Source organism: Epinephelus moara, chromosome 24 (assembly GCF_006386435.1).
Source record: "Epinephelus moara isolate mb chromosome 24, YSFRI_EMoa_1.0, whole genome shotgun sequence".
Classification (NCBI taxonomy): domain Eukaryota; kingdom Metazoa; phylum Chordata; class Actinopteri; order Perciformes; family Serranidae; genus Epinephelus; species Epinephelus moara.
In genome coordinates this window covers 210,167-234,207 of record NC_065529.1, presented here as the reverse complement: position 1 = coordinate 234,207, position 24,041 = coordinate 210,167, and the positions used below count along the sequence as shown (strand labels likewise).

At 42.2% G+C, this 24,041-nt stretch overlaps 1 protein-coding gene across 1 annotated transcript in view; it reads right to left on the bottom strand.

Annotated features, from left to right (window-relative positions):
• The window catches only part of LOC126386418 (dihydropyridine-sensitive L-type skeletal muscle calcium channel subunit alpha-1-like), a 509,728-nt gene that overhangs the window by 372,894 nt on the left and 112,793 nt on the right, over window positions 1-24,041 (bottom strand). The window contains 2 exon segments of the mRNA XM_050038752.1: window positions 69-213; window positions 3,481-3,488. Coding sequence (XP_049894709.1) covers window positions 69-213; window positions 3,481-3,488 — 153 coding nt within the window.

Here is a 24,041-nt window from a genome sequence, read left to right as displayed (position 1 = left end):
GATAAATTTAAACTGTTACATGCTAAACAGAGAAAAATGCATGCATGTATGGTGTATACTGCTCTGACCTTGCCAGTTTGTGAGTCTCTGAGACTGCTTGTGGTGTTCTGTTGCTATGGCCAGCGTATTTAGGAAGACGAGCATGATCACCCACCAGTAGAACAGTTTTGACTTCACATACACTCTGCATTTACGGCGTAACCAACGATTCCACTTGCGAGCCAGCTTACTGCATAAAAGGGGATGAAAGACAAGTTCAAATAAGAGAAATGGTAACTCCTCATAGTGTCCCTAAAGGAAGATATTGAAAGATAGATAGTTTATTTGTCCCCAATGGGGAAATTTGACTTGCGCCCCACAGTCTTCAGAAGCACCAACACAATACAATACGAACAAAAAGCAACACATATCATCAAGCAACACAGCAACACATATCATCAAGTATAGTGCCAGCATCATGAACACAATAGGGTTGTTAAGTCTGTCCTATTAAAGTACTGATTTAATGAATTAACAGAAATTACATTTACACGCAGACCTAAGGTGCTTGTTAGGGAACGCAATACTAGTGGGGACAAACGACCTCTGCGCTCGGGCTTGTAGCTTTGGTACAGTAAACCGTCGTCCCGATCTCATAAGGTCATATTGATTGAATGGCGGATGCTTTACATCTCCAGTGATAGCCTTCCCTTTTTTCAGGACCCGGGGCTCGTACAGCAACGTCATGTTGTTAAATTGTTAAGTTAAGACTTTCCAAAGATGCTGATGACATCCCCCTTTACACGCCAAGCTTCTAGTGTTTTCCAGAGGCACTAAAGTACAAATCCTGCTATATTTCTATTACTTCTCTAGAAAATGTATGAGTTTTCCTGAGTAGAATACATCTCTCGCCATCTAATGGTATTGGTAGTTCCTGTCATCTGAAGAAAAAAGGAGAGCAGTAGGGGTCAGGAAGATCACTGTAAGTAGTATAGTGCAGGAATTATAAAGCAAAATCACATTTACAAGTGCACATCAACCAAAGTCAGTCATGTCCCATATCAATTCAATGCAACTAAATTTTATTTATAAAGCCTAATATCATAAATCACAATTTGCCTCAGAGGTCTTTACAGCATATGACATCCCTCTGTCCTCGGACCTTCACATAAGGAAAAACTCCCTCAAAAAACCCCTTTCACAAAAAAAAATGGTAGAAACCTCAGGAAGAGCAACTGAGAAGGGATTCCTCTTCCAGGACAGACAAATAGATGCAATATAGATGCAATAGATGTGTGTACAGATCAGATCAACATAATAAAAATCAAATGATAAACTGTGCAATTCATCGCTAAACTTTCGATTCTGCATTACTTTCAGTTTTTCTGAACACCTTTCTAAACTCTGTTGAAATTACACTTTAATCTGTCACCAGCATTTACTGAATATTAAATAAGAATTGCTCATGTAATAACGTGATTGCATCAGTTATTTTTGTATTCGTAAGAGCCATTTCTATAAAGTCCTAGTTTTCTATTATATTTTTGAGTCACTTTAACGCCCCACCTAACCTGGCATCTCGGGAACCTTTACTTAAAGGCAGGTGTGCTGAAATGAGGTGGAGTGTGGAAGACGCCACAGGGTTACAGTGTTTAACTGCTGCCTATTTGGTTAATCTTAGTTTTTATTGTTTGATGAAGTCGTTTAACACCCATTTGATTTGAACTTTTTTTCCGCAAAGGCCTGTTAGTTTGGGGATTTTGGTTTTAATTTTTTTAACGCAACAGTGAAGACAATCAGTTCATAGCATCATCCTGCAACACTCCATACATCCTACAAATCAATCAACTCTTTAACCAATAAAAGCACCCTGGATCATAAAATACTGAGTAAAATTTAAAACAAAATGGTAGAAACCTCAGGAAGAGCAACTGAGGAGGGATCCCTCTTCCAGGACGGACAGACGTGCAATAGATGTCGTACAGTACAGATCAACATAATAAATTAACAGTAATCCGTATACAAAACAATGATGACTCTCCTACTTTCTGTCTTCCTGCTGCCTCTTTTTTTCAAAAAAATCATCTAATATCCATACTTACTACAAGAAAAAAAAAATGAAAATTGAAAATTGTAACAAGTTTTAATTCTGACTGCCCATATATGGGCATATGCCATGTAAGATGGTGTGACAGTGAGTGTGCTGTGTGCTGCTGTGCTGAGTGCGCTGCTCTCTGTTGTGCTCCCGTGCCGTGTCTGTGCTGTGGACTTTAAGTTGGAAACAAGGTGCTTTATTAGTAAAAAAAAAACAAAAAAACAGAAGCCTAAAAGAACCGGGGCTGAGCCCAAAAGATCTGAGGCTATAGCCGTGAATGCCCAGGTCTAACAATGTCCATGGGCAGGACCACGGCAACAGCACATCCACACACGTCACACCATCCAGGCACAGCTGTGATATAAACCTGCGAGACAGTGGAGCACAAAGGCTCCGTAGAAGAAGCCGAGTTAGTGACATGCAGTACAGCCGAGTTAGCGAGATGCAGTAACAGGACATGAGTGTTAGCAAAGTAGAGAGAGAGAGAAGGCGAGAAGGTGCTCGGTGTATAATAGGAGGTGTATTATAGCAGGTCCCCTGGCTCACTAGGTCTATGTCAGCCTAACTAGAGGCTGGTACAAGGCAAGCCTGAGCTAGCCCTAACTATAAGCTTTATCAAAAAGGAAAGTCTTCAGTCTAGTCTTAAATGTGGAGACGGTGTCTGCCTCCCGGATGGCAACAGGAAGATGATTCCACAGAAGAGGAGCCTAATAGCTGAAGGCTCTGACTCCTGATCTACTTTTGGAGACTTTAGGGACCACGAGTAACCCAGCGTTCTCACAGCGCAGTGTTCTGGTGGGATAATAAGGCACTATGAGCTCTCTAAGATATGATGGATCCTCACCATTTAACCCTATGGGCCCTAGGCCTTTTGGGGGTATTTTTACTGCCTTTACTTTTAAGCTGATATCACAGTCATTATAAAGGTTACATACACATGCTATATCTTGTTTTTTTCAGGACAATATGGGCTATCCAGATTTGCCATCATTCCATGTCCTTCTATGTGCTTGTATTTTATATTAATTTTTATATCAATGGAAAAAACAAATCGGTGTGACTAAAATCTACATTTTTACATGTATCTCACCATAGCAAGTTGGAAGTTGACATATTCTGCCATATATGAAGAGGGGAGACTCTCTGGAATCTGGCATTATAAGAACCATGATGCTGGGACATTCTGTCACTTCACAGCTGTCCAAAACATGTGGTTTGTGCCAGGCGGACATGATTGCCAGTATTTTTCAATATTGCAAGAAATTCCATTGACTCATTCACAAGTCAAAAATGTGTTTTATCTGAAAGAAACATGCAATATTTACATTTAAGATCATAGAAAAATAGTCAGCCAAGTATATTATATAATATTTGCCACTTTGTTTGCAGTAAGGGGGGGGGGGCACGTGTCTCCCTCAATGTATATGGTGACTACTGCCCTGTCAGCATGCATCATTAGGCCTCAGTTGTCTGGGTGCACAAAGGTGAAGTGCGCTGGTCTTGTCGTACAAAGTTTGATGGAGTGTCAACTGGACAATATGGAGATATTTGCATATTGAAAGCTGGACTACAAATGTGGATAGACAGGGAGAAACACACCCAAGTCTAAGACGTGGTGAGATAAGATATTTCTCACTATATGAAGTGACTGATAACAAGATCTGTATAATGGATTGTAAAGAAATTCGTCAGGTTTTTATTTTGTAGACATTTGATCTGGATTTATAGTGTGATGGGATGACAGCACAATGTGTGTGGTATCACCGGAAAGCTCTGGTCCTGCACTTTCATGTGATTATGCGTGGCATTTCTGTGCGAGCCAGCATTTGCGAGTAATCCGTCCAAGAGTAATCTGTGTGCAAAGCTGTATGAAAGCTTTGTTATACATAATTATAGTGTAACTTTATAATTTTTTTTCGCTGTGAAAACATTAGACTACTGACAAGTGCTTGGTCTTGTCGGAAAGCTACAGTTCCGCTGTTTCACGTATATGCGTGGCTTCTCGCTATGACGCATGGTTGCGGAGAAAAACTATAGAGAAGAACAGGTGTGAATTTGGATGCACTATAAGTCGTTCGGTCCCATAAATTAGGAGGAGGAATTTAGATTCAGTTCTGGATTTTACAAGGAACCAGTGCAGAGAAGCTAAAACAGGAGAAATGTGATCTTGTTTCTTAGTTCTGGATTAGCTGGAGAGTTTTCAAAAACTTAGAGCTACCTGATAATAGGGAATTACAGTAATCCAGCCTAGAGGTAACAAAAGCATGGAGCAATTTTTCTGCATCTTTTTGGGACAGGACAGGCCTAATTTTTGCAATATTACACAGATGAATAAATGCAGTCCATGAGGTTTGTTTTAAATGGGAGTTAAAAGACAAATCTTGATCAAATATTACTCTGAGGTTTCTTACGGTAGTGCTAGAGGCCAGAGCAATGCCATCCACAGAAAGTATATCACCAGACAAAGAATTTCTGAGGTGTTTGGGGCCAAGAATAATAATTTCAGTTTTGTCGGAATTTAACATAAGGAAATTGGAGCTCATCCAGCTTTTTATGTCTTTAAGGCATTTTTGAAGTTTACTTAAAGCAACACTTACCTTTCTGGAAATTTTACACTTTTCTTTGTTTAGGTTAGAATGCTATGGCACACTAAAATGTAAGTGAATTCCACCAGAGATGAAAACTCATAATTATACCATTGTCACATGGTTCTAAGAAAACTCCGACCAATCATTGCATTCGGACCGAAAGCAATGGTTGGTCAGAGTTTTCTCCTGTCCTGTCTGCCTTCTCCACGTGGAGGCCTCCGACTGACGTAACCGCTCGCATAACAGGGACGCTTGTGGATATAAACTAGTAACAGGAACACTTGTGAATATAAACTAGTAACAGGGACACTTGTGGATATAAAAAAGGGACGAGATGGTCACAGAGTTTCTGCTGGACAGGTATTTTTAGTTTGCCTCTAAGTTTGAATCAACATGGCAGCTTGACCAATGCTTGCTGCAGTCTCTGCGTACAGCTCTGCGAAGTAAACACGGTGCAACAAGAAGTAAATTCTTCAGTGCAATACAGTCGCGGGTTTCTAACAGACATTAGAAACCGCTGCAGAGATCTAACGCTACAACCGAGAGAGCACAGGATGTGTAGCAAGCTTGGCCTGCTCTAGGCTAAGAGCTAACACCATCAAACCAGCTGTTCCCAGCGTCCTTCTGGCTTACAGCTGTGTTTGAGGGCAGACTGGTTCCGTTTGAGGAAAGGAGGTCATGAATTTTGCCTCTAATAGTTAGAATTTTGTCATTAAAAAAGCTCATAAAAAGGGCTAAAGGAATACCAGGCTCAATAGAGCTGTGACTCTCAGTCAGCCTGGCTACAGTGCTGAAAAGAAACCTGGGACTTATTTTCTTCTATTAATGCTGAGTAATAGTTTGCTCTGCTACTATGGAGGGCCCTCTTATACGTTTTGAGACTGTCTTCCCAGACTAAACGAGATTCTTCCAGTTTGGTTAATTGCCAATCTTTCAAATTTTTGCGATATTTCACAAGGAGTGAACTTTCTTTGCTTTGTTAACTTCTTTTTAAGAGGTACTACAGAGTTGAGTGTTGTTCGCAGCGAGCCTGCAGCGCTATCGACAAGATAATCAGTTCGGGAGAGTTTAAAGTTGGTATGGGAAACCTGTTACAGAAAGACATGGTATTAAATTTAACGTCGATGGAATAATTTCCTTAAATTTTGTGACAGCACTATCTGATAAACACCTAGTATAGTAACTGTTGCTGAGTGGCGTGTAGTCGAGTAGAAAGAAATCAAAAGTTATTAAATAATGATCTGATACAGAGGGATTCTGTGGAAATACTATTAGGTTATCAATTTCAATTCCATATGTCAGAACTAGATTGAGGGTGTTGTAGGGGCATATTGATAAGTCCATCCTCAGCAAGGTCAGATGTTTATTGCCCTGCCCCCGCACGCTACCCCTCGCTGAACAAATGCTTCTGTGTGATAAAATTGAAATGTATGTTGGAAGTGAGATTATTCTTTTTGTTCCTCTTTGTTGGCCGTTTGCCATGTCCTGACTTGTGTATGTACATAATCATGTTTTTATCTGAATGAGACTTTGCTTCATCCCTGTTAAAACAAAGATTGATAAGGAAGGAAGGAAGGAAGGAAGTTTTATTGTCATTGTGCTTCCACAAAGGAAGGAAGGAAGGAAGTTTTATTGTCATTGTGCTTCCACAACGAAATTTAGTTGGTACACTCTAGAGCCCTGCGCTGGAGCCCGAGGCCCGAGGGGCCCGAAAGCCCGAGGGTCGGGTTGTCGGGCCCCTCGGGCCCAACAGCCAGAGGGTGGGAGTGGATGAACCCGGTTAAAGAGTACCCACCTGGACGGGACGCTCTAATACCAAAGCGAGCGCGCCCACAAGGAGGCAGGGATCATTTCATTGGTCAACAGTAAATCTGGCATGCTATTGGTTGGGGTATTTTGACAGGGTTGTTACACAAAAAAAATCCAAGTGCAGGGCAGAAATCTGAGAGCAGAAATTCCGCAAGCACACAGAAACAGTTTCAGTGCGAGGAGAAAAGCCGAAGCTCGAGCAGGAAATCTGTGCAAGCAACATTGTATCTGAGTGCGAGCAACATGGTATCTGAGTGCAAGCACACACTTTGAGCAGAAACAGATTAGATCCAAGCGCAAGCAGAGGCTATTTTAGTGCGAGGGCAGGGTTTTTGAGCGTGAAATCAATAAATAATGCTCTCAAACTTATAGACCACTCTCTTGAATAAAGATAGGGATAAAGCTCCATATGGCGCAACAGTCCAGGGGCCCTAAGAGGAGCTTTGCCTTTGATCCCCGCTGCTAAAAGTAGGCCAAAACTTCCATAACTCGAGTGAGCTGTTGTGCGGTGAAGAGTGAGGTCGAGCAGGAGGCTTAGTTAATTATCCTGATTTTAATTTAGGTTTCATTAGGCCTACGTGAATGGTTTTGCGCATTCCTGCGTTCCCCATTTATAATATAGGCTATTTTAATATACTCTCCCACTATCACCAAACTAATTAACTCACACGAGTGTTACTTCTCATTTCATTCCATTTATATACTGTTAATTTTGTGTTGTGTCATATAATCATCATTTGCTATTCATTTATTCAGTTGTTACCTATTTAGTTTAAATAAATCTTAATTTATCGCCAAGTCGTTGTCTGTGTATATATCTTTTGGACAGGAGCTGAGATCACTGTATAGAGAATTCAGAACCCAGATATTGAGATTGATTCATTATTGATAAGTGTGTTGACAAATTAATAAGTGATTTACGGTGTTATTCATTTGATTAATCACTTCCCTCATTAGGAGGGTGGTGCCCCAAAATTTATTACGAGTGCAAATATTCTCAAAGTGGTATTTCCCCTACACATCTGGTGCCATCCGTGTGAGGCCTTATCAAATCATTGTTCCTGTAAACAGGTTATATAAACAGACAAACCTTGGTGATTTTAACGGCGATAGTGGAAATACATTAAATAAACTGCTGCAATATGATGGCTACGATGTTTTGCCCTGGGTGTTTTGAGTAGTTGTGAGCTGTTGAGGCGAAACAGCCGAAGACACTCAGTGGGCGGTGCTAAACCGTCACTTCCTGCCCTAATCTTCTTCTACTATTTAGTACTCTCTCAGAATAGCACCCTCTCGGGCTATTCTGTCCAATTGCATTGCAGGCTTAAAACTGAACAGCGCCCTCTGTGGTTGCTGTGCCTCATTACATTGAATCTAAAATTGAACAGCGCCCTCGTTGGTTGCTGTCCCTCATTACATCGAATTTGCAAATTGAACAGCGCCCCCCTCCTGCTTACTTTGCCTCATTTAATTTCGTGTGCAAATTGAACAGCGCCCTCTCCTGGTTGTTTGGTTAACTGAGTTTGGTTCACAAATTCAATCTGTCTACAATTGATGAGAGTCTTAAATAACCAACATTGATTTAAGTTAAGTCTGGTTAACTTTGCCATCCCAATATCTTATATTCTTATCATTATACAAAACAGTTTCTTTTAAATCTGAGTTAACCTATATTAAGCCTGATTTCATTTTAAAGGGTATTTAAACACACAGAGTTGTCTTACCAATCATGAATAAGTGGCTTATTTTGTGTGTTTTGATCTAAATTGCAATTAATTACAAACTGTGCTATGTGATTTTTTTTTCTTTCACAGGAAATTTCAAATAGACTAACCACTCTAGTTACTGAAAACTCACTAGTTACTATTGACTGTTTATGTGACTGTTACTGCAGAAAATTACTTTCTCAAAAGGAGAATAATTATTTTTCATCTCAAACAAAAAATTTTAATTTACCAATCTGACTTTCTATAAGTACTAATAGCACTATTGATTTGTCAAGCTAACAAACATACACGTATCTATCGATCTATATATATAGAGAGAGAGATAGACCACAGCTTTAGTCACCCCACTAAAAGGCCAGGCACTAGCTGAGATGTTAGGAAAATTGACAGTTGTGATGGCAGCTGAGCGGAGAGAAGATATTGATCAAGAGCAGATCAGCGATCTGCGACAACAACTGGCAGACGCCAGAGTTGCTGAGTCGCAACGCCAACAGTTTATCAAAGAAGAAGAACTTGCAGATGCAAAGAGAGAGTTACAGTACCCCTTTGAACAGAGCCAAAGCCGCAGAGTCTTTCTTGAAGCCAAGAGAAATACCAAGTCTCTGAAATCATCTCAGGAAGACCTACTCTTGCAATCTTCTCCATTGTTCTTGCGTGAACATGCCTCCCGTTCTCGGGACATCCGGCCCCCAGCTGATCAAACCGGGGGGGCCTTCACTCAACATCCTGACCCAGCGACTGGCACGCACCTTGCGCAGGGTCCCTCAAGCAGAGATCTGCCTGTGCGACCCGCCCCACTGTTTCCACCTGAGCAGGTCTCCCATTCCCGTGACACCTGGCCACCACTGAAACAGGTAAGTAACATTTACGCTCAACAGCCCACCACTGAAACAGGTAAGTAACATTTACGCTCAACAGCCCCACCCGACTGTGGGTGCTCATTTTGTGCAGGGTCCCTCAGATAGAGACCTCGATAAAATCGCACGCAACATAACTCGCTTTGAACCCAATCTTGGTGGTTCACCTCACACCAATCTCTACCTCAGAGATATCTATCTATATCTATCTATGGAAATTTCCGAACGCCACAGTCGACGACAAGATTTACCTTATCAAGGTGACCTCTAGTCAAGACGTCAGTGCTTTCATTGATATAATCAGTGCTTTGCCTGATTATATCAGGACTGACTACCCCCTTCTTTGCCAAGCACTGCTTGAAGAATTCTCTGCCCCCTTCTTTGCCAAGCACTGCTTGAAGAATTCTCTGACTACCTTTCACAAACTGGCTTGACCTCCGCCATGACAGTGAAACAGGGAAGAAACAAATCTCCTCAGCAATACTATCATCGCCTGTGTCTCACCTACTTTGGTTCCAGAAATGAACCTGGGATGGAGTAGGACCTGCATTTCAAGGCTCTCTTTATCCAGAACCTCCATCCCACCAATAGTGTCCATCTTGGTGTCACGGCATGTCCTTGTACTTTAACAAGTCGACACCTACGAGAACTCGCTTTAAAGGGTTTTGCTAAACAAAAACAAAATGTGACTAAACACAGAGAACCCAACACAATCTTGAGTCTCAAAGCTACAACTCTGGAGCTGGAAGGGGTTTCTAACGGCAAACCATATGACCACCGCACAACCCCTCCACCTAAACCAGCCCATCACAGTAATGGCTACTCACAACCACCTTGGTCGGGTCAGAACCAGAAACCAAATTTTAAGGGGAATCACCGTTTCCCCAACTACGGATCAGATAAGTTTTTACCAAACCAACGGGAGAACCGTCCAGCCCGGGACCGCAAAGAAAGAAACGTAGAGTACAAGACAAGACACTTACCTCCAGGACAAACAACCGCTAAAGCAGGATCCGTCTGAAGAAGAAACAAAGAAGGATAATGACTCCAGAGGTAAGTCTACAAAAGTTGATATTAGCGAGGATGAACTTGACGCTATCAGACACGTCATACAGAACATGCGTAGAGAGAAAAAGGATAAAGCCAACCTCTTTTCCGTCACCTCCGCATGCTCTGAACCCTCCCCTCAGGCCGTTTTGACCCACTCACCTGAGGCAGAGGCTGAAGAAATCTATCTGGACCCCTGTGAACCCGAGCCTGCACTGCTTTCAAACCGGGTCACGGCAGTCCAGTCCAATTCTCCTGAACAAAACTTGTCTCAGTTAACACCTCGCAGTGCTGTCTTGGTGGTTCAGCTGGACTCAAAAGATGATTCTTCCAAGAAGAACTCACTAACCATACAGGGTGAACCACCCTTCCAACAGCTCTTGTGCCACCTCACCGAGAAAGGGGTCGCTTGTAAATTCTATCTGTCCATGACACTTGAAGATGAACTTGTGCATGAAGCACTCCTTGATACTGCCGCAGATATCACCTTGATGTCAGCGACCCTGTTCAATACACTGCGAACAAAAGCACGTCGCTCCAACAAGGAATTGAAACTGCAGACCTGCTCTCTCGAGGTCCAACCACACGGTCTGCATAGCACCACCTTGAAAGTCATGGCACTGGTGCAGCTGACGATCGAACCAATGACTTTTGTCCACCCTGTGTATGTGTCACACCATTCCTCTTCTAGTCAGCAAGGGGAACCCTTATTTACGTTGATGACATCTTAGTACAAAGTCCTACTCTGGACTCTCTCTTGGCAGAAATAGATCATGTGCTAGGCTTTTTCTAACCACTGCATGAGTGCAGGTCTGTACCAGCTCCATGATGCGGACAAAACCCCCATGGGAAGTAACGGGGATGCCAACGTCTCTGTTTGGTTTTTGAAAGGAGTAGACAAACATTTGGGGTGACAATCACTAGTGGAAAATAAATCGTGAATTGCTAAACAATAAAACAGAGTGCCAGTATTGTGTAACACCGGTACCAAAACTACCTTAAGCCAGGTATCTCATACTTCAGTCTGACACCAACAGCTTCACCCACGAGTTATTGTCTCTCCCTCTCTCCAACCCAATCTCATCATTTTGTTATAAGTGGGGGTGACACTATTTTTCACCCGCTACTGATTCTTTAATCTAATCTACATAGCACAGTCCAAATTTCTCCGTAACCATGTACATTTCCCTCATCAGGATGATTTGGCTGTTCACCCTCTTGACCCTCGGCCTGATCACCGCACCGGTGCTCCCCGAGATCATAGAACCAGGACCTGACTCTGGGATTGTTCTGAAGGAACAATCCGGGCTGCTGATCACTGACTGTCGCCTACACACACAAAGGGTGTTTGTTAGGTTGAACCCCCTGGAGGTATGTAAAAAGAACGTCCCTGTCACAGCTCAGCTAACCAGTTGGGCTGGCACGAGCTGGAACAGGGAGGTTATACGCCATGCCGAGGCAGACACGACCCACATGTTGCAGCAGCTACAGAAGTTCACAATTACCCAATCAGAACTAGGTGGACACAACAAGAGATCCAAACGGTTTATTGGTGGGCATCTAACCGCAGCTGCCGCTGTTGGCTCTCTTTTCAGCATTGGACTCTCCTCAGTCAATACAGTAAGCCTGTCCACCGTTAAGCGCCACATAGGCGAACTCCAGGCCGAAATCCCAGACATCAGAGCACAAATTAACCAACAACAAAGCCAACATCAAACCATAGGACAGACAGTGCGAGGCACCGTCCTAGTGGTAAACACCCACAGTGAGACATTAAACAAAACACTCTGTGCGGTTTATTCCCTCCTTTCTGTTTTGCAAGTTGATTATGCTCATACGCAACTCGTTAGCACATTGATGTCAGACATGCTGCGAGATACTGGATCCTCCGTGGACAGCTTAGCTATAGGTAGGATTCCTCCATATCTCGTCCCTCTTTCTCTGGTACAGAGGTTCCTGACTGTGGCTATTCGAGGTCTGGTCACTCCCCTTCAAACCCATTTGGTCTACACTTTAGATAATGCGGTCCCAATTTACGTCAATCCTGAAGACAGAGAATTGGCTTTTATTATCAATCTACCAATCGTGGTCTTTGAAAACATCTATCGACTAAAGGATGTAGTAAATGTCGGATTCTGGCAGGGTGACGTGCATGTTAGAGTGCAGATCCCTCCAGTCATCGCTTACCATTGTTGGGAATCAACATATATTTACCTCACACGGTGGCACCAAATATATTGGGAATCAACATATATTTACCTCACACGATGGCACCAAATATGTTGGGAATCAACATATATTTACCTCACACGGTGGCACCAAATATGTTGGGGTCAACACCTTAGGCTTCACACGGAGGCACCAAATATATTGGGGTTAAATTGGCTATTGGAAATAATTAATAATTATTATTAATAATTAATAATTATGTTAAATAATGTGACTTAATTAACATTAAATCACCTCTTGGGGCACCAATCCCGTAAAGGGAAATATGATAGCCAGTTAAAGATATCAGTCTCATAAAATACGCTAAACTATTAATTTGGAGTTTGATTAATAATTAAATTAATGACAACAACCAAAATTAACAGTAGCGCCTGAAGGATTTCGGAGTTCTTGACGCAGCAGAAGTTGACTATTCATTCACCCTTGTGCAACATTAAACAGACAGCAGGCATGATTCCAAAGAATTATATTTATTCACAAATTAGCAAAGCAAACCAAAACAGACAAATTCTAACTAACTATATACAAGTTTGGTGTGTATGTGTGTTGTGTGTGTGTGAGAGAGAGAAAGAAGAGAAAGAAAGACAAAGGCGGGTGTGGTGATCAAGTAGCCGTTTGGCCTACAAAACAAAATGGCTGACAACAGAGAACTACCAAAATGGCAGAATCAAGGCTGGCTTCCGTTTGGGGGAGGTGTCTGTCTGACCGTGTGGTCAGGACAAAGACAAAGGAAAAGAAGAGGGAACTTTGAAATGCCTGTTTGGATGTAGCTCTGTTGAAAGCCTATTTGTTAATGAGTCTATGTCAATGTGACGTGTGTTGCAAATGGTCTGGATTAGTGCAGAGATTGCTTAGTTGTGTGCAAGAATCTGTTCGTGAACAGTATTAGCAAAGTAAACACTTTGCTGTGGCAAAGCCAACTAATCAATGACCTAACTGCAATCTATCACAACAATAACTCAGTAAACAGCATCAAATCACATACAACAAGTCAAACAGTCTTGCTTAGCCTGTAAAGCTGTGATAAGCTATGCCCAGTTGTTACATTACCGATCCTTGAGTGGATGGAAGAAAGAGTCACTTGGTGGTGGTGCTTTGTTAGCAGGCAGAAGAAGGTTGGGAAGATGGTTCCAGCTGCAGTCTTTGTTGGGTCCTTTGTTCCAAAGGTTCTGATCCGAGGAAGCTGGTCGCTCGGGGTCCTTGCAGAGTTAGACGCTGGGTGCTAACTCACTTAGTTCCTTGTTGCTGGAAAGCTGGTTTGCAAACCTTGTGTTTGCCAGAGAGTCTGTGATCAGTTGCCCTCCCGTTAGTGGTTTGGGCTATGGAGCAGGGGTTCAAGCCTCTGTGCTGTCCAGGCCCAACCGGGAAGAGGTGTTAGCTGTTCAACAGCTGGAGCAAGAAGAGGAAGAAGGCTTGGAGGGAGCAGACCTTGTACCGATGCCTGTGACATCACAGAGTCACATGTCACTGTAAAAGGTCTTGTCCAATCAAGTATTGGGACTTGAGTCTCACTAAGGTGTGAGGTGAGACCTCCTGTGGAGATGGGTGCCACCTAGCTCTCTTTGTTTGAAGACAAAGAGCATGCAGAGGGAAAAAGCTTTTAAATCTCCAGTTATGATTTTACCAAATGAAAAATTTTAAATCTCCAGTTATGATTTTACCAAATGAAAAATCATCTGTGGTCCTGTGAATCCCAACACCATGATAATAGCCCGGACCTATACCTAGCCCCAAATTTGCGCATGTGCACCCTGACCAAAGATATCCATTACCTATGTCCCAGTAAGCCGTTTATTCGTGATAGCACCAATGGGATATGTGGCCTCAAGTCTATGGCACCGGATGCCCGATGCCCAACAACGGAAACATCACGATCTCAGGTCACTAACACTCAGCCTGAGATTGCAGGGGGCCACTGGCTGGTCAACACTACAGCTAGCACTGCTGTTCTAACATATGATCAACATGACACCACTATCCGCATCGCACTGCCCAGCCAGACGCTGTGGATCACTGTACCAGAGAATGTCATTTTACATATGAAGACTTCGCTCTTTACCATCTGAACCCTGATCAGTACGAGAGCGAGACAGAGGTATCCGAGTTCTTCAGCCAGCACACCTTGGAGTTAGATCCAGACACAGTAACTCAGGTATAATATAAAGGCGCTCAAACAATTGATGTAACTCCGGTTGATGACGTGCTCAAGGAGATTGCCTCACCTAGCCAGGTCCCTAGTCCACCCATCAACCATGCATGTTCGACCCCCGACAACATACTTGCCGTCACAATAGCCCTAGGATACTTCCTGACCTTCGGGATAGCTTTCTTCTATATTAAACACTCTCAAGCTCTGCAATGCAAACTGGAAAAATATCACAGAGGTCTAGAAACCTTATCCAAATCCAGAAAGTCACGGAAAGACAATCATTCAGCTGAACTGCAGGAGGTTGAGGAAGGCAGGGACTACAGTGGAGTTGGTACTCCCCTGGCCCCGGCAATCCTGGACCTGGCTTTCTAAGTAGTGAACCCTGTACAGGACTTGAGCATCACCTCACATGGCCTAACCCTCTGGCACGCTACCCCTCGCTGAACAATGCTTCTGTGTGATGAAACTGAAATGTATGTTGGAAGTGAGATTATTCTTTTTGTTCCTCTTTGTTGGCCATTTGCCATGTCCTGACTTGTGCACGTACATAATCGTGTTTTTATCAGAATGATACTTTGCTTTAACCCTGTTAAAACAAAGATTGATAAGTTGCAGAATTCAATTTTAGTTTCAACTCTCTAACATGTAGCCATACTTCCAAGCAAGGAAGTCAACTTTATATATTTTGAATGAAGATATAATTAGGGATTATTAATCAACTTGTTGCATGAATACGTGCTCCTTCATTTTGTTTTTCATTATATATTGTCATTGTTAATCTAAAGTGTGTGTATTTGACGTAGGCTAGCTGATACCATGGCATAATAAGTGTATTTTGATTTAATGTTAATCTGTGTGTTTAATTGGATGTTAAGAATCAATGTTGACCATAGTGGGAAGAGTATGCGTCCCAAGTTCTCCCTGATGTATCCGGCTGTGCTCGTCATGAAGACGGCGGAGGGCAAACGTGAGTTCACAGACCACAAGAAAGCACTGGATTACATCCGCTCTCTGCCCCCTTAAAGAGCATATCGATGTTGTATTTCTGAATGGACGGGAACCCATCCAATTATACTTGACTTATTACCCAAAGGAACAAGCCCTTCACGTGCAGGACCACAAACATTAAAACTGTTGATACAAGCAAGTAAGTCTCCTATTTTACCAAACCTCAAGGACTCTAAGTGATCGCTTTCTTATTTTCTTTTTCTATTGTATTGTCTTATTTACTGAGAGTCTAGCATTGACTCTGTTGAACACATTTTAAATTGAGAGACACTTGAGTTACTCTAAGATAATATTCTTATATCATTTAACAGTTTGGATGGAGTCAGTATTGCTTTTAACAGGTACCCATCATTCTAGGTTGCATTCTGATCCAATTGTTATTGGGTTAATAATTTTGGTGGTATAGTTGTTGATATGGTAATGTGGCAGAGGACACAGTAATGCATATTACCTCGAGTTGTGTGGTGTGCCCTCTTATTCTTATTTGTTTTAATTTATTTATTCACTTATTCTTTTCATTTTCTGAGTAGAGGGACATATTTGTTTGATTTTTTCCTCTTCCTTCTGTCATCTTTATTAGGGTTTTACATTAATCCAGAATTGATTAGGGTCTGACACAGTGACGTATAATGGGTACATAAGCTGGTCCAATTCTATGTAGGTAGGTTTCACAGGATGGGCGGCGAGGTATTCAAATCTAATATGCTCCAATTATTGTTGTCAAAAATTGACTGTTCACTGTTTATGACCTTTGCACAGCTTTTGTATTGTAGCCCTTTCTCATTTCTGGTATGTTGCAGAGCCATGGCTAGCCCTCTTTGCGGGCTGTTAGACTGTTTAGGGTCATGGACCTAGTTTTTTGTGTGTTACGTTTGGTGCTTTTGGAGCACCTATGGGTGACGACAGTTCAGGGTCACCATAGATGTGTTTATTGTACAGTATGCTTTTTTCTTTTTTCTTCATTATTTCGTTTTATTTTTCTTGTGTGTTTACATGGTGTCTGTTGCTCAGCGATAGTGGTTTCAGTAACATGTCATATCCTGTATATGCATCAGCTACTTGAGCTATACGAACCTCATGATGCAGGCTGATAAAGGCAGGACCTTGAATCTAATGACATGGAATGTCCGGGGTCTTAACCACCCAATCAAAAGGAAAAAAGTCATAACATTTATTAAATCGCAGAGATGTGATATCGCATTTCTGCAGGAGACTCATTTATTGACTCAGGAATCAAGGAAGCTTTGCAGGGATTGGGTTGGTTACATCTCCGCTCTCTGCTGGAGTAGCCACAGCAGGGGGGTAGCAATCTTAGTTCACAAACAACTGCAATTTAAATATATCAGGGAAAGTGTGGATGAAGCTGGATGGGTCTTGTTGATTCTCTCTGAGATTCAAGGTCATAAAGTTATATTGGCTAATATTTACACCCCTAATATCGATGACCCCACATTTTTTGGACAGCTTGAGTGTAAACTCAATGATATGGGAGACTACCCGATTATAATGGGGGGTGATTTTAACCAGCTCATGGATAATATACTGGACTGCAGCACTCCTTCACAGCGCCAATGCAGATCAGCCTCCATCATGCAGAAAACTAGCCTCCGGACTAGTTGATGTCTGGCGGTTATTAAACCCAGCTACAAGAGACTATACCTTCTACTTCCCACGTCACAATACATTTTCCAGGATTGATTATTTTTTTGTCTCTAGCTCTGGCAATAGTATCTAGTTCTATTGGTAGCATTCTTCTCTCTGACCATGCTCCCGTGTTTCTCCGTATGGTCCCATTTTACAATGTCCCTAAGTCTCCCAGGTGGAGGCTCAACTCCAGCCTTCTGCTTGACCAAAGCTTTAAGGAATCCTTACGAGCTCAGATCAATCTTTTTCTAGAAACTAATTTGGCATCAGCACCCTCTGCTGGTGTGGCATGGGAAGCGCTTAAAGCGTTTATCAGAGGTCATATAATACAACATGCCTCATTCAAAAAGAAAACAAACATCACCAAACAACTTGACCTGGAGAGGAGTATTTCTGCTGCCGAAAGTGCATTTAAACAAAATATGACTCCCTCAAATTTGACAAATTTGACCAATCTAACCAGACTAAAATATAAACTTAATTCCATCCTGACTCAAAAAGCGGAGGTCTGCCTTTTCAGAGCTAGGCAAAAATATTTTGAGGAAGGCGATAAAGCAGGAAGAATGCTGGCTAGGTATATTAAACAGAGAGAGGCTCTGAGCACTATATCAGCGGTCTCAACAGAAGGTGGCGCTCTTAAATGTGACCCCACTGAGATAAATAAGACATTCAGAGAATTTTATGCAGCATTTTACTCTTCAGAAATACAAGCTAACAAGCAAGAGACATGTGCATTTCTGACTCCTCTTGCTCTTTCCACTTTATCAGGGGACCAAGTGGATTTGTTGGACACACCAATCACTTGGGAGGAAATTGTGGCCTTACATCTGGTAAAGCCCCAGGCCAGACGGCTTCACGGCAGAATTTTTTAAGGCGTATGCCGAGGAGCTTTCCCCTTTACTTTTGCAGATGTATAGTGAGGCTTTGGATAAGGGCAGCCTGCCTCCTACATTATCTGAGGCACTTATCTCTCTTATTTTAAAGAAAAATAAGGATCCATTAGACTGCAGAAGCTATAGACCAATTAGCTTGATCGGCTGTGACAGTAAAATACTTGCTAAGGTCCTAGCTAGAAGGATAGACAAGGTGATAACCAGCTTAACTCACCCCGACCAAGTTGGCTTTATTCGAACGCGCTGTTCGGCCGATAATATTAGACATTTTATTGACATCATGTGGGCCTCCCAAAATGAAGCTTCCCCTGCTGCGGCCCTCTCTTCGGATGCCGAAAAGGCATTCGACAGGGTGGAGTGGCTATACCTTTTCTCCACCCTGGAGGCCTTCGGTTTTGGTAGGAAATTTGTTAGCTGGATCAAACTCTTATACACTAACCCTAGAGCCTCGGTTGCAACGAATGGCGTCATTTCGCAGTCATTTAAGCTTCAAAGAGGCACTAGGCAGGGATGCCCACTGAGCCCATTGCTCTTTGCGCTGGCGCTGGAGCCTCTGGCAGCGGCCATTCGCAGAGACCCTGACTTTCCAGGTATCCAACTAGGCGGCTGTAGTCACAAGTTGATGCTTTATGCGGACGATGCTTTGGTCCTGATAACAGATCGAGAACGCTCTCTCCCTTCATTGTCTGAAACCATCAAATTGTTTTCCAAATTGTCTGGATATAAAGTAAACTGGGCCAAATCGGAGGCACTCCCTCTGACACCTTACTGTCCTAAGATTTTATTCCAACCTGGTGACTTTGCTTAGCCACAAACGGGCATCAAATACCTTGGCATCCTGTTTCCCCCATCGTTGAATTGCTTGATTCAGGTTAATTTTGAGCCCCTCCTAGACAAATTTAAGACTGACATAGAAAGATGGTCTCCGCTATTCATTTCTCTCTGGGGCAAGGAGATCATGGGTTGAGAGGGGTATCTTGGTCCTTGGGGACCTATATGCGGGGGACACGTTTAAGTCTTTTTCTGATCTTAAGGCACAATTTCATCTGCCCCAGCAGCAGTTCTGGAAGTATTTACAGCTCAGACACCTGTTGCTCCATACCTTTGGATCTCTTTCAACAGGGGCGTCGCACCCGTGGGGGATGGGGGTGTTTTGACAACCCCACTTTTACAGCAAGATGATTTCATCCCCCCCACATNCCCCCCCCCCCCCCCCCCCACCCATCAATCTCTGGCACAATCAGTTAGGTAGATTAGCGGCACTGGAAGGCCTGTCATACAGACTCATGAATAGGGTGGAGAGTTTTAACTTGAAATGGAAACGTTACCTAGCTAACATTAGAGGGCAGGACTAAGGGGCATGACTGGGAGGGGCACAAGGCCTTTTTTTTTCCTGTGGCAGGGGATTGGCCTGTATATTATCCCGTCATTATTAATACTGTGTCTGGTATCGCTGAGTGTGCAACATGCTATGATCTGGTATTGTCCGATGTTTTGTTTTTGTTTGTTTGTTTGTTTGTTTGTTTGTTGTTTGTTTTTGTCAGTTTGTTTGTTTGCCTTTTTGCTTTTCTGGTTTATTTCAGTTTGGTTTCTTTCGTTTGTTTATCCTGTTGCTGGATTGTGGGCACTATGCACTGTGGATATCTTCATACTTTCTATACAAGTGTAAACATTAATGCTGTTGGTTATTTAGCCAAACTTTTGCCACATATATGCTTGTAATGTGCACTGTCTGAAAATGCCAATAAAATGTTAATCATAAAAAAAAAAGTTGTATCAGGAAACATTAAAGTTTCCTCTGAATATATCCCATGGTGATATATTTTTCATCACAAGAGAAGCCTCCCTGATCAAATCTGCCCACTTTTTGGCCAGTCAAATACCTGTGCGCTCGGTGCGGCGCGGCCCTTTTTTTTCCCCTTCAGTGCTGTGTCTTTTGTTCATTCTAGTAGTGTCTTTTCCCGTTTTAGTTATCTGTTCTTAGTTTTTTAGTCTTCTAGTCTTTCCCTATTATTCGTACTGTTACTTCTGCCGTATTTTACCTTCTTGTCGTGCGTAATTTCCTTCATTATACTTTTAACTCTTTTGTGCTCATGATCAAAGTTATTTTGAACTTTTAAAATTTTGTCGATCCAGTTTTCTGTTATCTCCAGCGTTTTCAACATTTTTTGCACGTTAATAATAACTTTGATAATAATATCGAACGGCCAACGAGATTGCTGTTACCATTATTATAAGCGAGTAGGCTAAACAGAACGAAGTAGACCAGCACCTGCCGACCAACCTCTTCGCTCCAGATTCATCGGAATCAGTGGCTGCCAGCCACTTGCCACAGTGGTCCTCCTGCCAAGCCCAAAGGCCTTCTGCAGTGTGAACCAGCCCATTGGGCACCCACAGGACATCGCAAATTCAACCGCTTCCCCCCCCTGCTGTGAGACAGCTGTTCAATTCTGCTGGAAAGTCTGGGAGCTGCGGCGCGACAGTCCAGGGGCCCTAAGAGGAGCTTCGCCTTTGATCCCCCCTGCTAAAAGTAGGCCAAAATTTCCATAACTCGAGTGAGCCGTTGTGCGGTGAAGAGTGAGGTCGAGCAGGAGGCTCAGTTAATTATCCTGATTTTAATTTAGGTTTCATTAGGCCGACATGAATGGTTTTGCGCAATCCTGCATTCCCCATTTATAATATAGGCTATTTTAATATACTCTCCCACTATCGCCAAACTAAGTCACTCACACGAGTGTTACTTCTCATTTCATTCCATTTATATACTGTTAATTTTGTGTTGTGTCATATAGTCATCATTTGCTATTCATTTATTCAGTTGTTACCTATTTAGTTTAAATAAATCTTAATTTATTGCCAAGTTGTTGTCTGTGTATATATCTTTTGGACAGGAGCTGAGATCACTGTATAGAGAATTCATAACCCAGATATTGAGATTCATTCATTATTGATAAGCGTGCTGACGAATTAATAAGTGATTTGCGGAGTTATTAATTTGATTAATCGCTTCCCTCATTAGGAGGGTGGTGCCCCAAAATTTATTACGAGTGCAAATATTCTCAAAAAATTCTCAAAATATTTCCCCTACAGTGTGGTTAAAACAGTGAGTGGGTTTATGTACACCTTGACTGAAGCCAATGGAGTCTAATAATGTGATAAACGCCGTAGCAGGGGAGTCATTATCAACATCAACATGAATGCTAAAATCACCTACAATAATAACTTTATCTGATTTAAGAACTAAACTGGATAAAAACTCTAAGAATTCAGATACAAATTCAGAATACGGGCAAGAAGCACGCTACACTATAACAAATAAAACCGAGCCCTCGCCAACATCGTAAAGGCATGGATATTCTTCCCAGTGTTGAATCAGATCTGCCTCCAGGGCCTGGGTCCAAACACTAGGCGCTCCCCGTGATCCTGTGGCCATTGTTGTTGTTGCTTGCCGGCTTGTCAGTGTTAACAGATCTTGGGAGAGAAACAAGCAACCAGGGCTATGGAAACAAGCCCAATAGAAGTGACTATCATGTGTTTAAATAACTTATTAGACGGATATATATAGAGAAAGGTGACATTTAGACAGCAAGCCCACATAAGCAACCTCCACTTTAGAAACAAGCCCAAAGTCGCGGCTAATAAGGAGACCTGGCAAGTGGCAACCCTGCGGCTTGTTCTCCTCAAATTGTTTCTGTCCTCCTGCAGGCTGACGTGGGACATATCCCGTATGATGCTCTTTGTCAGTTGTATCACACTTCTTCAGTTGTATAGCATGCCAGATATCCAGTCCCAGTCACAGACGAGGTGGCGACATGCTCTTAGGCTTGTTCAGACATGAAGACTCGTCGTGGCAGACAATCTGCAGACTCACCTCCAACCCAAAGTGGATCTCAAGATCCTCTGCAACATCAAAATTGCGGTGAAAATCGTGTAATGTGAACTAGGCTTAAGCCTCGCCTCCAACGTAGAAAACAACTACATTTGTTACAATTACCACTGTCGCTAAAGGAGGCAGAGGAATGAGTAAACATCTGCCACACCGAGCAAGAGAGAGCAGGAGAAGGAGAAGCCATCACTAACTGTTAAGCTAATGTAGCTAACAAAGCTATAATGTGCAAACAACAGCTAAGATTAGCAAGAAAGTTGTGAAAAAGAGGAGAGCTTTAAGTGCTTAAACAGAACTAGTGTGGGTTAAGACGTGAAGTAGATGTTAAGCAGCTGAAGTGATAAAAAACAGAGAACTAGCTGGTTGGAGTTCGCTAGAGCAGCACAGAGACGCTATCACCGAAACACTGGAAATGACACAACACACTTACCGCTGCAAGTCAGCACGTCATGCCTGAACTGCTTATTTAATATACTGTATGTTGGCAGTAACATTATATTGAGTTATTAAAACCAGGATTATTTCCTTAGCCTCTTATTAGTTTTCAGAAAGAGCAAGAGTCATAGTAAACCCTAGACATTTTTTTTCAATGTTGTGTGGCAATATCGTATCGTCACACAGAGCCAAGTATTGATTTTTTATTGTTAAAACTTTTAGTATTAAACTACAAATTAAACTTTAGGTAAAAAAAAAAAAAAAAAAAATGCCGTAAGTGAGATTTAACAGACTGAAAACTTTATCATACTAGATAAAACAGATGTTGACAAACTTTTCCTTTGGGGACATAATTTACAGTTTTAGAAAAGGTAATAAATCGCAATATATTTTATTGCAGTACTCAGCATATCGCAACATATTTACAATCGCAATAAAATTGTATCGTGACCTGAGTATTGCGGTAATATATCGTGGATCCTCTGTTGATTCCCACCCCTACTAAGTATTGAAATTTAAAGGGGGGTCTCAGATTGTATTAAGTATTTCATTCGCCTATTTCACAAGTCTAGTATGAAAGGGTTACACTCAAACTTTGATATTAACGCAAATATTTAACTTAAAAAAAACTAAAACTTAAAATATGAAATCAAAGAAAACATTTTAAATTTTGTCACTGACACATTACTGTACTGTACTGTACTACTGTATGTAGTATTTAACATGTAAATACATAAATAGCTCATAAACTTAATCCTTCGAAAAAAATAAATAAATAAAGGCACGGTGTAATATAAGCATACTACTGACTAGTAAAAGATGATCAGCTGCATTGTGTCCATTTTGCCGACAGTTCCAGCCTCTGATCCTCCATTTTCAGTGGTGAGCAGGCCTGATGAAAAAAATGTGCATACACACACACAAACACACACACACACACACACACACACACACACACACACACCATAGGTACAGTTTTATCAATGTTTGAAATCAGTGTACATATTCTGTGCTCACTTGTCACAAGATGTGTTAAAAGAAGATAAGCAAAGCAGATTGGATGAGATCTAGATCAGTTACAGATGCAGCCACTTCAAATTTCCGTTTGGTCCGTGGTGGAGCCGTGACCGATCCGTGACAGGTCCCTGTCGTCACCTGGCCGGGCTTGTAGCTTTTATGAGATCCCCCGCGATGACGTAGAGAATATGGGGTCGACTGGTAATGCCCCTAAATTTAATTTGTAGAAACCAGTTGCAATTGTGATGGCCTGCCCCTATGCCTGCTCTCTGGCTTTCTCACTTCCCTGGGTGGAAGTTGTGAGCAGGTCATCAGGCCAATTTGCCTCACCTGTGTGTGTATGTGGACCAGGGTATTTAAGGGCTGTCTAAACTGGCATTCTCCCTCTTGCTGCTTCCAGACTTGGGCTTGGTTCTGGGTTTCCACCTGCCATGGGGAACTAAGTANTTTGCCTCACCTGTGTGTGTATGTGGACCAGGGTATTTAAGGGCTGTCTAAACTGGCATTCTCCCTCTTGCTGCTTCCAGACTTGGGCTTGGTTCTGGGTTTCCACCTGCCATGGGGAACTAAGTATTGTTTCCTCCTGCATTCAACACTTTCACACAGCACGCTCCACTCACCCATACACTGCATACATGACTGACACTTAACATTTAATCCTACTCATACTTTTTGGTT